Below are 11,905 nucleotides of genomic sequence, written 5' to 3' on the forward strand. Positions count from 1 at the left end.
ATGGCAGCTCTGTGCTTCACGGGAAGAACGAGCTAGGTTGGCTTCTGGGCCATGGTTCCTTCGCTAAGGTCTATCTCGCCCGAAACATACAGACTGGTAAGAGCATCGTGATAAAAATTGTTGGGAAAGAGAATGTTATCAAAGTTGGAATGATGGGGCAAGTGAAGCGTGATATATCGGTTATGAAGATGGTTTAACACCCTAACATTGTGGAGCTTCAAGAGGTGATGGCGAGAAAATCGAAGATCTACTTTGCTGTAACATCCTTCGGGATGGAGACTCGCCGCTGCTATCAACTGGGAACGGGAACGGAAACGGAAAAGCAAAAAAAGGGGGCAGAGGTTCACTTGGCTTATATGGAGAGAGAAGACAGCCGCTACACTAGACCCTGGATCGGGTTGGGTTTTTGCAGATCCAGACCCATGATGCCCTCAACTTTCTCTCACTTAATCTTGGGCCGTTCACGTCGAAATGGACACTTGTCGCCAGATTAGAGGGGAATTGCACCTTGAGGAATTGCCGAGGATCTGAATCCTTCGAGGAAACCACCCAAAACTGCAAACCCTTCATCGGCAATTATTTATCCATCCTTCGCCGCTGCAACCGTTCTTCCCTTCGAGCGACAAGCCTCTGTAACCCTTCTTCTCTTCAAGCGACCAATCCTCTGCAATCGACGGGTCACTTCGGCAGTCGACTTCTAACCCTTCTTCCGTTTGGCAATGGACTTCTTTCCACTCTCCAGTGAGCATTTTTAATCTCTCCATTTCTCTCTCTATATATCTGGAATCTGAGAAGAGAAGCCTTTGATCTCTCTCTATTTTATTATTTGGAACTACGATTAGGTGATACATCCTCTATTTTACCATTTAACTTTACAATTAGGTGATCCTAACAAATTAGACTCGACCACTGATTGGTCTGATCAGTGATGTTCTTGTTGGGGTTGATCAAGGATGTCTTACAAATTACAACATACAAGCCCAGAAGACCACTATCATATCCTCTCTGGGAAGAAGGAGATTGGAACAGCGGGTTTGGGAGGGGGAAGTTCAGTGTCATCATATTTGTTGTTATTAAAAGTTAATTTTGAAATCCAAATGATTTTTGAAAGTTGAGTTTGAATGTGTTCAATGATTCTCTGGATTCTTACTGTAAAGTCTTATTTGATTATTATAGCCATATAAATGCAACTTTAGCTATTTATTTGTCCAACTGTGAGAAGAATTGGTATTTGACTGTTTTTCTTGGTTTTTTGCTGCATTTATCCTTCTGACCATTGTGATTTTGGGTGAATGGATGAAGATTATGGCTTTCGGTAGCACACATTTTTATCACTAGGTCCTTATAATGGAGATTTAACTGAGAAGTTAAGAAGATACAATTCCGTTTATCAGAATTTGTTCCTTTACAAGTAGTGGATGTTTGGATATCTAATCGAAGAAGAAAAAAATGAGACTGGAGTTGAACAGGGGAAAAAGGGAGAATAATAGAGATACCTGATCCATTCCATTAGGTATAGGCTGACTCAGATTAAGACCAAGACCGTTATTCTGCCATTATATTATGTTTATTTCAGTTGTGAGGCTATCTTTTGATAAAATCATAGTCTTCATGCTATTATTCTGTTTGTTAGGTAATGTTCATTCCTGTTGCATAGTGAATATAAGCCTGTATTTTTGCTCTTGGACTTTTACAGAAGAGTCATATTAAACATAAATTAAACAAGTAACATATTATTTCTGTATGCTTTTTAGCGCTTCTTTTTTTAGAAGTACTGTTAAGTTTGTCTCAAAATCTTGACCCGTTTTTAAGATTGATCTGCTCTGACATATTTTGGTTGTGACCCAAATGGGAAGTTTTTCTGAATTCTGTGATGGAAGCAGAGGGGTTGGGCCGATAGGCCCAAGCCCGGAGCCCTATTACAGCCTCACAGTATGGTTCGACCGGATCGACTGCCCGATGGGTCGACCCGCGACTTGGAGTATATAATGTACTGTTGTTTGTTGAGAAAGTCATTGTATTTTGGGGGTTTTTCGAGTTAGGGTTTCAGGACGAGTTTTCTCACCACTGTTTGGGTGTAACATCTCTTCTGCATAGTGAAACATCTTCTTCTGCATAGTGAAACATCTTCTTCTGCATAGTGAAACATCTTCTTCTTCGCCCGAGGACGTAGCACACCACCCTGGTGTGTGAACCTCGTTAAATCTCTATGTCGTGCGGATCTATTATCTCTTTATTTTCGTATTTTCTTGGTGTTTGATCTAACAAGTATTACTACTATTTGGTCCGTCTAATACCCATACGTATATGTACCCTTTTTTTGCCATACCCAAACCTACTAACTTTGCCTAGAAGTACTACCAAGGAGAGTGAAAGTCAAATAATGCAGGAAGATAAAACGAGAAGATGTTGCTGTGCTAGGCATTACTGCAGGGTGTTCTTCTGCTCCCCCGCATGTAACATCAGCTGATCTCTCTCTCTCTCTCTCTCTCTCTCTCTCTCTCTCTTTCTCTCTGTTTTTTTACATAGTAGAGAGGGTTTATCGAAGAAATCTGTGTTTATTCTATTTATGTTCCAGTGCAAATTGGTTGATGATTAAGGAGCAGGTAGTGCTTGTGTTTGAGATTTGAGAAGTTTCAGGGCTTACCCATTTGGACCAGGTTAAGTTGCATTCCAGAGACATAAACGTAGAGAACAGCAATGGACTCTTCTAATGGTTTTACTATTTCTGCTTTTAACTTCTATTAATTTCATCCCGATTTATTGTAACGAATATGGATGTAGGAGCTGTGACATTAAGACATTTAAACAATGAACAATTGAACACCAGTACTCAGTCCTGCTTTTACTTTTAATGTAGTGGTTGAATCGGTACTTCTAATTTTTATTCTGTTGGTTGAATCAGTCCTCGCAGTTCTAAAATTAAGTATCTTGCGACTCAATTTTCTTGGATAGGTCCTTAGAGAGAGTATTTATTTTACTTGAGTGATCATTCTATTTTCTACTTGTGTCTTTAATTAGTCCTGTCCTGCAGTAGTGGAATTTTACCCAAATTGTGTTAGAAGTAAATTGTAGTTCTTGCCTCTTAATTCTCTTGGAGCTTCATTTAGTTACACAGATGATACTATGTACTGAGCTTCATACTCTGCAATTGAAGCTGCAATTTTTAAACACTGCTAACTGTATAATGACATTTGCTTGATGCTTGATGGTGGTCAGAAGAATAAGTCCATTCTGCACTTCTAACAAAATTTTCAAAATAGATAATATGTACTTATGTCCAAGTGTAGATATTTTCCAGGTTCACAGAAAGTTATTTAATCAAGGTCCACTGCAGATCCCAGCCTTTATTTTTTCTTCGGGGGAGGGGTTTTAGAAGCAGATTCCAGCCTTTATTGTCCACTTATGCTACCTACATAAAATACATTTTTTACTGTATATAAATTCCATGCAGATCATTCTTGTTGAGAGCTTGTTCTAGCAACCCTGTAGCTGATGAGCTAGCATGTGATGGGGCTGGGGTTGTTACCTGTTCAGTAGGTGTCTTTGTTGGTTGCTGCTCACTGTACATTTGGAATATTATGTGTCAATGTTCATGGTATGATTCATGAGGCATGTTCAGGCCCATCAAAATACTCTCAAGGATTTCTTGTGGTGGCCATTTCATAGATGTCTTGGAAGTTGAAACAGCCTCTAGTGGATTATAAACAATGAAGTCGTGTGTAGATATCTTGTCCATTATGCTTGTTTGGAGTGTGCTCTCTCCTCCACCTGCCCCCCCATTAGAGATGGTAGTTTCTGTGGCATTTTATTTTTGCTTTTAGTTTTGTGTAATATGGTTTCTAGTTTTACTGCTCTATTATGATTGTGTAGTGCGTGATTTTAGAAGCTTAATCCCTTCCATCATGCGGTTTACGAGTTTACTCTTTCCATTTATGTAGCTTTACAAAGTCCTTGGGAGAAGATCTGTTTTTTTTTTCTTTTCCTTGGCTCCCTTTTCGTCTTATCATGCTTGACATGACAACAAAATCTTACATTATCTGTACAGTGTTCTCAATATTATTTTATACCCCCATTTTTTTATTGTTATTTTAAACTACAGATATTTTGTAGTTCTTTTACTATAATAGACACATAGTAAAAGAAGAGAAGGAAGATTATTCTCTCTCCCTCCCCATTCTTGTTTCTGTTGAGGATTGTTTACCATTGTTATTGTTGCTATAAAATGTTGTAAAAGTCTTAAATAATGGGATAAGTGATGCAGTTTAGTTTCCTAAATAAGCTTGTTTTATTAGGAATAAGCTTAGGGTTGGGTTCCATACATGTTGGGCCTTTGATCCCATGTGTTTTGAGTGTAATAGGCCACTTTTATGGGTCTAAAAGGGAGGGTCTAAGATTGAACACGGGATTACTAGTTAGTTTCCATTTTCATTAGTTTCCTTTTTAGTTGGGCTTGATTTGAGTTATATTTGTTTCCTTAGGAGTCAAGTCATTAGTAGTTAGTTTCCTTTTTCAACTAGTTTCTAATTTCAGTTAGTTTCCAATTTCAGTTTTTAGTAACTATTGTATTAGGAGAATATTTAGTTTCCTTTTTGAGGAACCTTCTATTTTGTAATTCCCTCCCCCATTAACATTATAAATAAAGAAGAGGAGGCTCCTAAAAGCCTAGAACGATTTTTACAATTAAAAAAAGAAGAAGCTTTATGCTGCTGCCGCTGGGTTTTCTCCATGGCTATACCTTTGTGTTTGATCAAGGGTTAGGGATTGGTGTGTGATCCGATCGACACTCTGCGGCGAGAAGTCCGGGTGGGTCTTTTCTTTTCTGGTTCTCTTATTGGATTATCTTCTTCAGCAGTACAGGCAAGTAATCTGAATTTTTCTGCAGAAATTTCTGGGTTGGTTTTTTCTGTGTTCCTTCCTATCGGCCTAGTTTTTTTTGGAGAACCAGCCATCCGATGGCCTCCATATTTTGACTGAAGGATAATCCTATCCAGAGGAAGGATCGATCCAATTTTGGGGTCAATCAGACCACTGGATCTGCTGAAGTGAACTGTCAAGCAATTCTGGTCGATTGTCAAAACCTGCACAGATTTAGATTCTGTTTTCTGTTCTGTGTTACTGTGACATTCTGGACTATTAGCATCTCTGATCTGAACCTACGGGAGGTGTTATATTGTTATTAAAATTTCTGGTTTAATCCTAAGACTGCTGCTGATTTATTTCGCTTCTGGTTACTGTTCATTGAGATCGTTTATCAATTCTGGTTTGTGGCTGAAGTCTGATTTTCTGCTATAAGTTTGCTATTGGTTTTGGTTGTTCTTAGTTTAAAAGTTCCTGCAGTTTGGGGCTGGTTTGACTTGTCAAATCCATTCTTACATTAAGTGGTATCAGAGCATGGCTGGGAACAACACCCCTACCCTAGCTTCTCTTATGGAGATGCTACAGACTATGAGGACTGAGATGAGGGCTGAACAGCAAACCTTACGGACTGAATTGAAGGCTGAGTTGAAGGCTGAATTGGATGCCAGGTTGTTGAATGAAGAGACCCCACCCCAACAGCCTACTGGCAGTTCACGTACAACACCCGAAGTGGACACTCCAATGAATGTGGTTACTCAGTTGACTAATAGGAGAACAAACCCTAATCTGAGAGCACCACAGAGGGTTCCGATGGCACAACCTACTTTTGAAGAGCATGTAAGAGGATACTTTGAGACTGAGCGTCCCGTGCAACAGAGGTATTCTGGAGATTCACAGAAGGTCAAGCTCGATCTGAAGGAGTTTGATGGGAGATATGACCCCCAATTGTTCTATGATTGGGTAGTGGCACTAGACGACTATTTTGACTATTATGAGTTACCCGAGGAACGGAAGATGAAACTAGCTCGTGCTAAGCTAGTTGGGGCTGCTCGTGAGTGGTGGAGGACCTATGAGCTAGAGTTGGAAGACCGTGGTAGAGAACCTACTAGTTGGGAAGAGATGAAGCTTGAATTATCAGATAAATACTTGCCACGCAACTTCAGAGCTCGCATACAAGACCAGCTAAACTCTCTTCGTCAAGGGTCTATGACTGTTGCCGAGTACATGAACAAGTTTGACGCACTTTATTCTCGTACAGGCATAAGGGAGAATGAAAGGCAACTGTTATCTCAGTTTCGACTGGGATTACGAGTTGAAATCAACAGGGGTATCGGAGTTGTTGAAGTGCACTCAGTGAGGGATTGTTTTGACAAGGCCCTACGAGCAGAGGAGCTTCTAGCACAGCCAGTTAGAAGGTTTGGTTTCCAAGCTGGGGAGGTAAAGAAGAATTTTCCAGCCACTAAACCTAGTAGCTCAACACCTCCAAAATCCACTTTTCCTCCACGAGCTGATCATAAAGGAAAGGCACCCATGACAGGTAGTAATAAGGTACAGTGTTTCCATTGTCAAGAGCTAGGACATTTTGCTAAGTCTTGTCCACATAAGCAGAGGGTTAATGCAGTAGCTGAGGTTGAAGACTCCAATGAGGAGGATGAGTCAGCTCTTTATCCCTACCCCTTAGATGATGATGATGATGGTGGATATGACTATGATATGGAAAACACTAATGAGGATGATACCCAGGGAATAAATATTGTTACTCGCATATTGGTGGCTGAAACCAAAGGAGAGGATTGGCGACGTAACTGCATATTCTACAGCCGTATGAAGTCAGGTGAGCATACTTGTCAAATCCATTCCTACATTAATAAGTGCTTTGATAGTGGAGATAATTAGGTTGTATTTACAGATATCAGAGGATTGTCATGTTTATCACCATTGAAAAGTCAACAAATTGTATAGGGCTACCCAATTTCCTTTATAATTTATTTCTTTTTCCTCAACGGTGTGTGGTTTCCTATTTTCTGCTCTTAACATAAATGGTGGAATCTTTTATCTAAAGAAATAACTTTAATAAAAGAAAATGTTGAAATGACACTTAAGAAAGGAAGTGTGCATTCATGGTCTCTTTTGACAGGGTATTCTAATAGAAACCTTCTTTTATATGTATTCTATGTAGGACACCCATTTTGGCTATTTTTACGTGGAGTCTTCCATAAGAAACCCTCTATATAATCAATTAATCATGTGAAATATCTTTATCCTGCTTATGATTGTTATTGATGGTTCATTGATTCATTCAATTCTGTATCTTGGTTTATGGTCTTTGAAATGAAGAATGAATGATTAAGATGTTGGAGGAAATTAAAATTTGAAGAAACAAAGGTTATTATCTTCTTAATTATTATCTACATTTCATCTGTTAATGCGAGATTTTCTTTTTCCTTTTTCTAGCACAATAAATATTTACCCATCTCAGTGCAAGAACATGAGATTTTACTTAATGCTCATTTACAAATTTTGTTGCAGCTTATTGGACAAACAGAGTGGCAGTGATGGTTTTTTGACTCGCTCGATTCTTTGTTCTCCCACTCGCCCTGCTCTGTGCTCCTGGCCCTAAGATTGTTTCAAGTTTGGTTCTCCTCATGTGCTGTTGTGTTTTCAAATACTGATGACTGCATGATCTTAGTCTTACTATCAAGGGAATTGCTAGATTTTGCGTCATAGCATTTCCTGTCTCCCCATCTTTTGTCCTAAATAATAACCCGCTCTAGGTACATCCTGTAGAAGCAGAACTCATTATTAAGATCATAGGACATAGTGGAAAATATCAAATCCTAGAACAGCCTCATCATTCCACTCCTTTCCAGGACAATTTAAAAACTCGAGTTTTGGGTATAGACTGAAATTGAAACTGTAATTTTTCTCGAGTTGGATTTCAACCGCAATTGTCTTCTGTTCTCATATTTTCTCATCTCGGTTTTTCTTCAATTCTCAAAGATGCAACTTCAGACACTTACTCCACCAACATATTATCGTAATGCACCTAGTTTTCCACTTTGTTCTTGTCGTTCCATCTGCTTCCAGCCCGTAGGACCATATGTTAAATGTCTCTCCAGCTCAAATTCCAACAATGGGTTTTGCAGTTTAAGGAGAAGGGTTGCCAAATCTCTCACTAGTTGGAGGAAGCAAGATGGTTTAGTTATTATCAGATGTGAGGGTTTCAGAGAAAAAGATGATAGTTTTTATATGAGGAGATGTGTGGAGCTTGCAAGGAAGGCAATTGGGTGTACTAGCCCAAACCCCATGGTTGGATGTGTTATTGTAAGGGATGGACAGATTGTCGGTGAAGGGTTTCACCCAAAAGCAGGGCAGCCTCATGCTGAGGTAACAATTGTTTGAACCTTTCTCTTTTTTTTTTTTCTTTATTTACTTGGAAACTATAAGCTATGTTGTCAAGTTCTAAGTTTCTTACCCTTAATTTGCAGTAGTTATATTGGATTATATCTGTTTTTTCCCATTTCCTTTGTACTCGTTTAAATATTCATATTTTATTACCTTTTTATTTTTAGTTTTTGGTATTCTTTTCTCTTGCTTATTTTGCAGGGAAAAAAAAAATCAGTTTGGTTTAGTGTTTAGATATAGCATGACGCAAAAAAAGATAAAGAGGAATTCTGTTATTGATTTATGCAACTGTTGGTGAAGTTTTTTGAGGCAGGCTGTGAAATTTGCAGGTTTTTGCCCTGAGGGATGCTGGGGAATTGGCTGAAAATGCAACAGCTTATGTCAGCCTAGAACCGTGTAACCATTATGGGAGAACTCCACCCTGCACTGAAGCACTGATTCAAGCCAAAGTGAAAGAGGTGGTGGTAGGAATGGTGGACCCAAACCCAATTGTGGCTTCAAAAGGGGTAGAAAGGCTAAGAGACTCAGGAATTTATGTGAGGATGGGTGTTGAGGAAGAACTATGCAAGAGCCTTAATGAGGCATTTATCCATCGAATGCTTACGGGGAAGCCCTTAACCACGCTGAGGTAGACTAAGTTGACTACTCTTGTCTTGGACAGAATGCAAACCCCCTCATAGCATGAATAGAATATAAAGTTTTTTTTTTTTAGAAGGAAAAATATACCTTTTTATTGGACAGTTGTTTCGTATAGGAAAAAGGGAATACACATTGCATGGGGCTGCTCCTATTGTAGGGTCAATAGGTTGTAAATAATTATGTATGACCTCTAGTCAATTTGAATACCTGAGACTTTGGTAATAAAGGGTGAACTTTATTGTAAACACAAGCTGTGTCCTAACTCCTAAGATCTTTGGAATCAGCTGAAACTTAGTAGAGAGTTCGGGCTAGAAATATTGATTGTTGATATTAAATGTGCACCTATAACAAAATCTTTGGGTACTTGGCTTTATTTCTGTAAATTCTGATTACAACACTTTCTTAATCTTTGTACGTACATTTCTTAGGAAGCTCCTCATTTTAAATCTGAATTGTTCTGTTCCCGTCCCCTTTCTCTCTTTGACCTGCAGATACTCTGTGTCAGTCAATGGCTGCATCCTAAATCAGGTAGGACATGGAGCTACAGAGGCTGGTGGATACTATTCAGAATTACTTCAGGAATATGATGCAGTTATGCTTTCTAGTGCCTCATCTTCTAAGTGCTTCCCTGCATCCGAAGAACCTGGAGCCAGTCAACCCCTAAAATTGATTATAGCTACACATCCAGAATCACTATTACAACTTCCTGTTCTCACTACAGGAACCACTTCCCGAGTGATTGTTTTTACCACAGAACGCACAGTTGCTGGCCTAGAAATGGGTGGACAGGGAATTGAAATTGTGGCTTTCGATCAGATAAATTTAAATATAATTCTGGATTATTGTTCAAAGCGGGGGTTATGCAGTGTTTTGATGGACTTGCAGGGGAATGGTACTGATTTTCAAGAGCTTCTTGGAGAGGGTCTTGAGCAAGGGTTGTTACAGAAGGTAGTGATGGAAGTGGTACCACTCTGGGATCAGGGTGGAGGAAGTTCATTTCCGGCATTTAAGGACCTGGAAAAAAGACCTATTGCTTTAAGAAACTTGAAATCCAGGACTGTAAGGGAGACCGTTTTGGTGGATGGCTATTTTTGCTAAAGCTAGATGAGATACCTGAACAAATCAAGTGATTGCGATTTCTCCTCTTATAATTGGCAGCAGAGTTGATCTGACCATGCAATAAAGTTGGATGCTTTACAGTGAATGTTCAATGACCTTGAACTTGGATCAGATAATATTATTGGAGAATTGAAAAAAAAAAAAAAAAAAAAAAACAAAAACAAAAAAACAAAAAAAATCATCACTGAAAAACCTCAAGAAGTAATTTGTAGTTTTTGCTATTTGCATTGCAGAGAATTTGTAGAAGAGTACAAGTGCAATAACATATTCGAGTTTTTCTCACTGGTAAGCTGTGGCATGATTCGACACCAATTGGATTTATTTACTTTGTACCTTTTTGTTTCCTTGATCAACATTCCATCTTACACTTGTTTCCCTGGAGTTTTAGTTCACACGGTATCTTATACAAAAGTCTCCTCTCAAGAAGTATTTAGGAGGTCCAGGTTAGAAGATAGGTTCTTCAGTGAGGTGGTACTGATCAATCTGAGATCTTATGGCCCTATCCAGTGAACATTTGGGATTTGCGGGAAGTTTGATAGATTGGGTATGTGAATTGAAAACTGAGTCACCAATCTTTATCTCGGAAACATTCTTTGGTTTACCGTATACCAGTGGCGTATCTATCCCTCTCCTTATTTATTTATATCACTCTTTAGCATAATGTTAAACTTAAGTCTTTCTTCTGAAATACCAAACCCATAAATCATAAAGCTGTTCGAGTCTGAGTAACTGCTACTACTACAAGATTGTTAGACGCTATGAGATAATCACAGTGGGTGAAAGTCCATGGAGAATTTTTTTTCTGTTTTTGTGGTAATGTTCATGGAGAAAGTTAGAAGACATCTCAATGTAAGTTCGATATCAATAAGACTATGGGACATCAAATGACAAAAAACGTGTAAGAGATCCGTACGAAATTTCCTTATTGATTAAGTTTAAGTTTTACCATTCTCACATCAAAACTGATTCATCTTGGATTGAAACTGGATCAGCAGATTGATAGCTCTAGTTTGAGAGAGAGAGAGAGAAGGCAGAAGCGTTGATTGGAGAGATGGTGGGCGTAAACATATAAAATTTATATAAAATATATAAACCATATATAATGAGGGATTGTACTGTTTTGGATATTTTGTAATATTGATGCTTTTTTTTTTTTTTTAATAATTCTTTTAAAAAATTTCATTGTTTTCGGTGAAAATTAAATGATTTTCATTCAACATGAGTGTATGATTCGATCCATGCAACTTGGGTAACTTGGTAAATCAAGACGTTATCGTGCAATTTTCTCTACATCATATTAATCATAATTTTTTTTTTCAAAAAGAAAATATATAAAATAAAAAAAATTCCTAGATCCTAATGGGATATGACTATATGAGAGAAAATGGGTAAAGTTGCTATGAGATAATTAAAAAGATTGAGTGGGAGTTTGGTTGCTTCTGTTCTCAAATTGTGAGTTTTGTTAGGAAGTCCAAATCAGTATTGGATTGCACGTCTTCTCTAATTCGGTACATTGCCATATTTATCTCTAAAACTTTGTAGGAGGAACCGAAATAACTCAACTGTCTCTGGACACCGTCTTTCAGTTCATGGAAACTATGAGAAGAAAGGGAGAAGAATTAGGAGGAGGAGATGATAAATAGTAACATAACGGATCGTGCTTTCTCTGGGGGTTTGAGTGATCGTAGGAGGAGCCAAGAGAAGTTCGACCGACCTTCAGTTCATAGAGACGATCGATGAGAAGAAAGGGAGAAGAAGAAAGGAGGGTGAATATGAGTATGAATATGGAGGAAGAGATGAGAAATACAATTACAATAAGGTCGACCATGAAAAAGCTGCAGATTAGCAACCATACACATATGGGTAAGGATGATGATGATGC

At 38.5% G+C, this 11,905-nt stretch overlaps 1 protein-coding gene across 2 annotated transcripts; it reads left to right on the plus strand.

Annotated features, from left to right (window-relative positions):
• Positions 1-602: 602 nt before the first annotated feature.
• Positions 603-10,305, plus strand: LOC122078265 (riboflavin biosynthesis protein PYRD, chloroplastic). Of its 2 annotated transcripts, none has more exons than XM_042644169.1 (4): positions 603-741; positions 7,390-8,247; positions 8,595-8,893; positions 9,396-10,305. In XM_042644169.1, exons 2-4 carry the CDS (start codon positions 7,861-7,863, stop codon positions 10,000-10,002), a joined length of 1,293 nt encoding a protein of 430 aa, XP_042500103.1. In that variant the 5' UTR covers positions 603-741; positions 7,390-7,860; the 3' UTR covers positions 10,003-10,305. The 2 variants fall into 2 exon arrangements, with proteins under 2 accessions (XP_042500103.1, XP_042500104.1); XM_042644170.1 differs by lacking the exon at positions 603-741 and adding an exon at positions 6,671-6,694.
• Positions 10,306-11,905: the final 1,600 nt, after the last annotated feature.

The sequence above is a fragment of the Macadamia integrifolia genome, chromosome 5 (genome assembly GCF_013358625.1).
Source record: "Macadamia integrifolia cultivar HAES 741 chromosome 5, SCU_Mint_v3, whole genome shotgun sequence".
Classification (NCBI taxonomy): domain Eukaryota; kingdom Viridiplantae; phylum Streptophyta; class Magnoliopsida; order Proteales; family Proteaceae; genus Macadamia; species Macadamia integrifolia.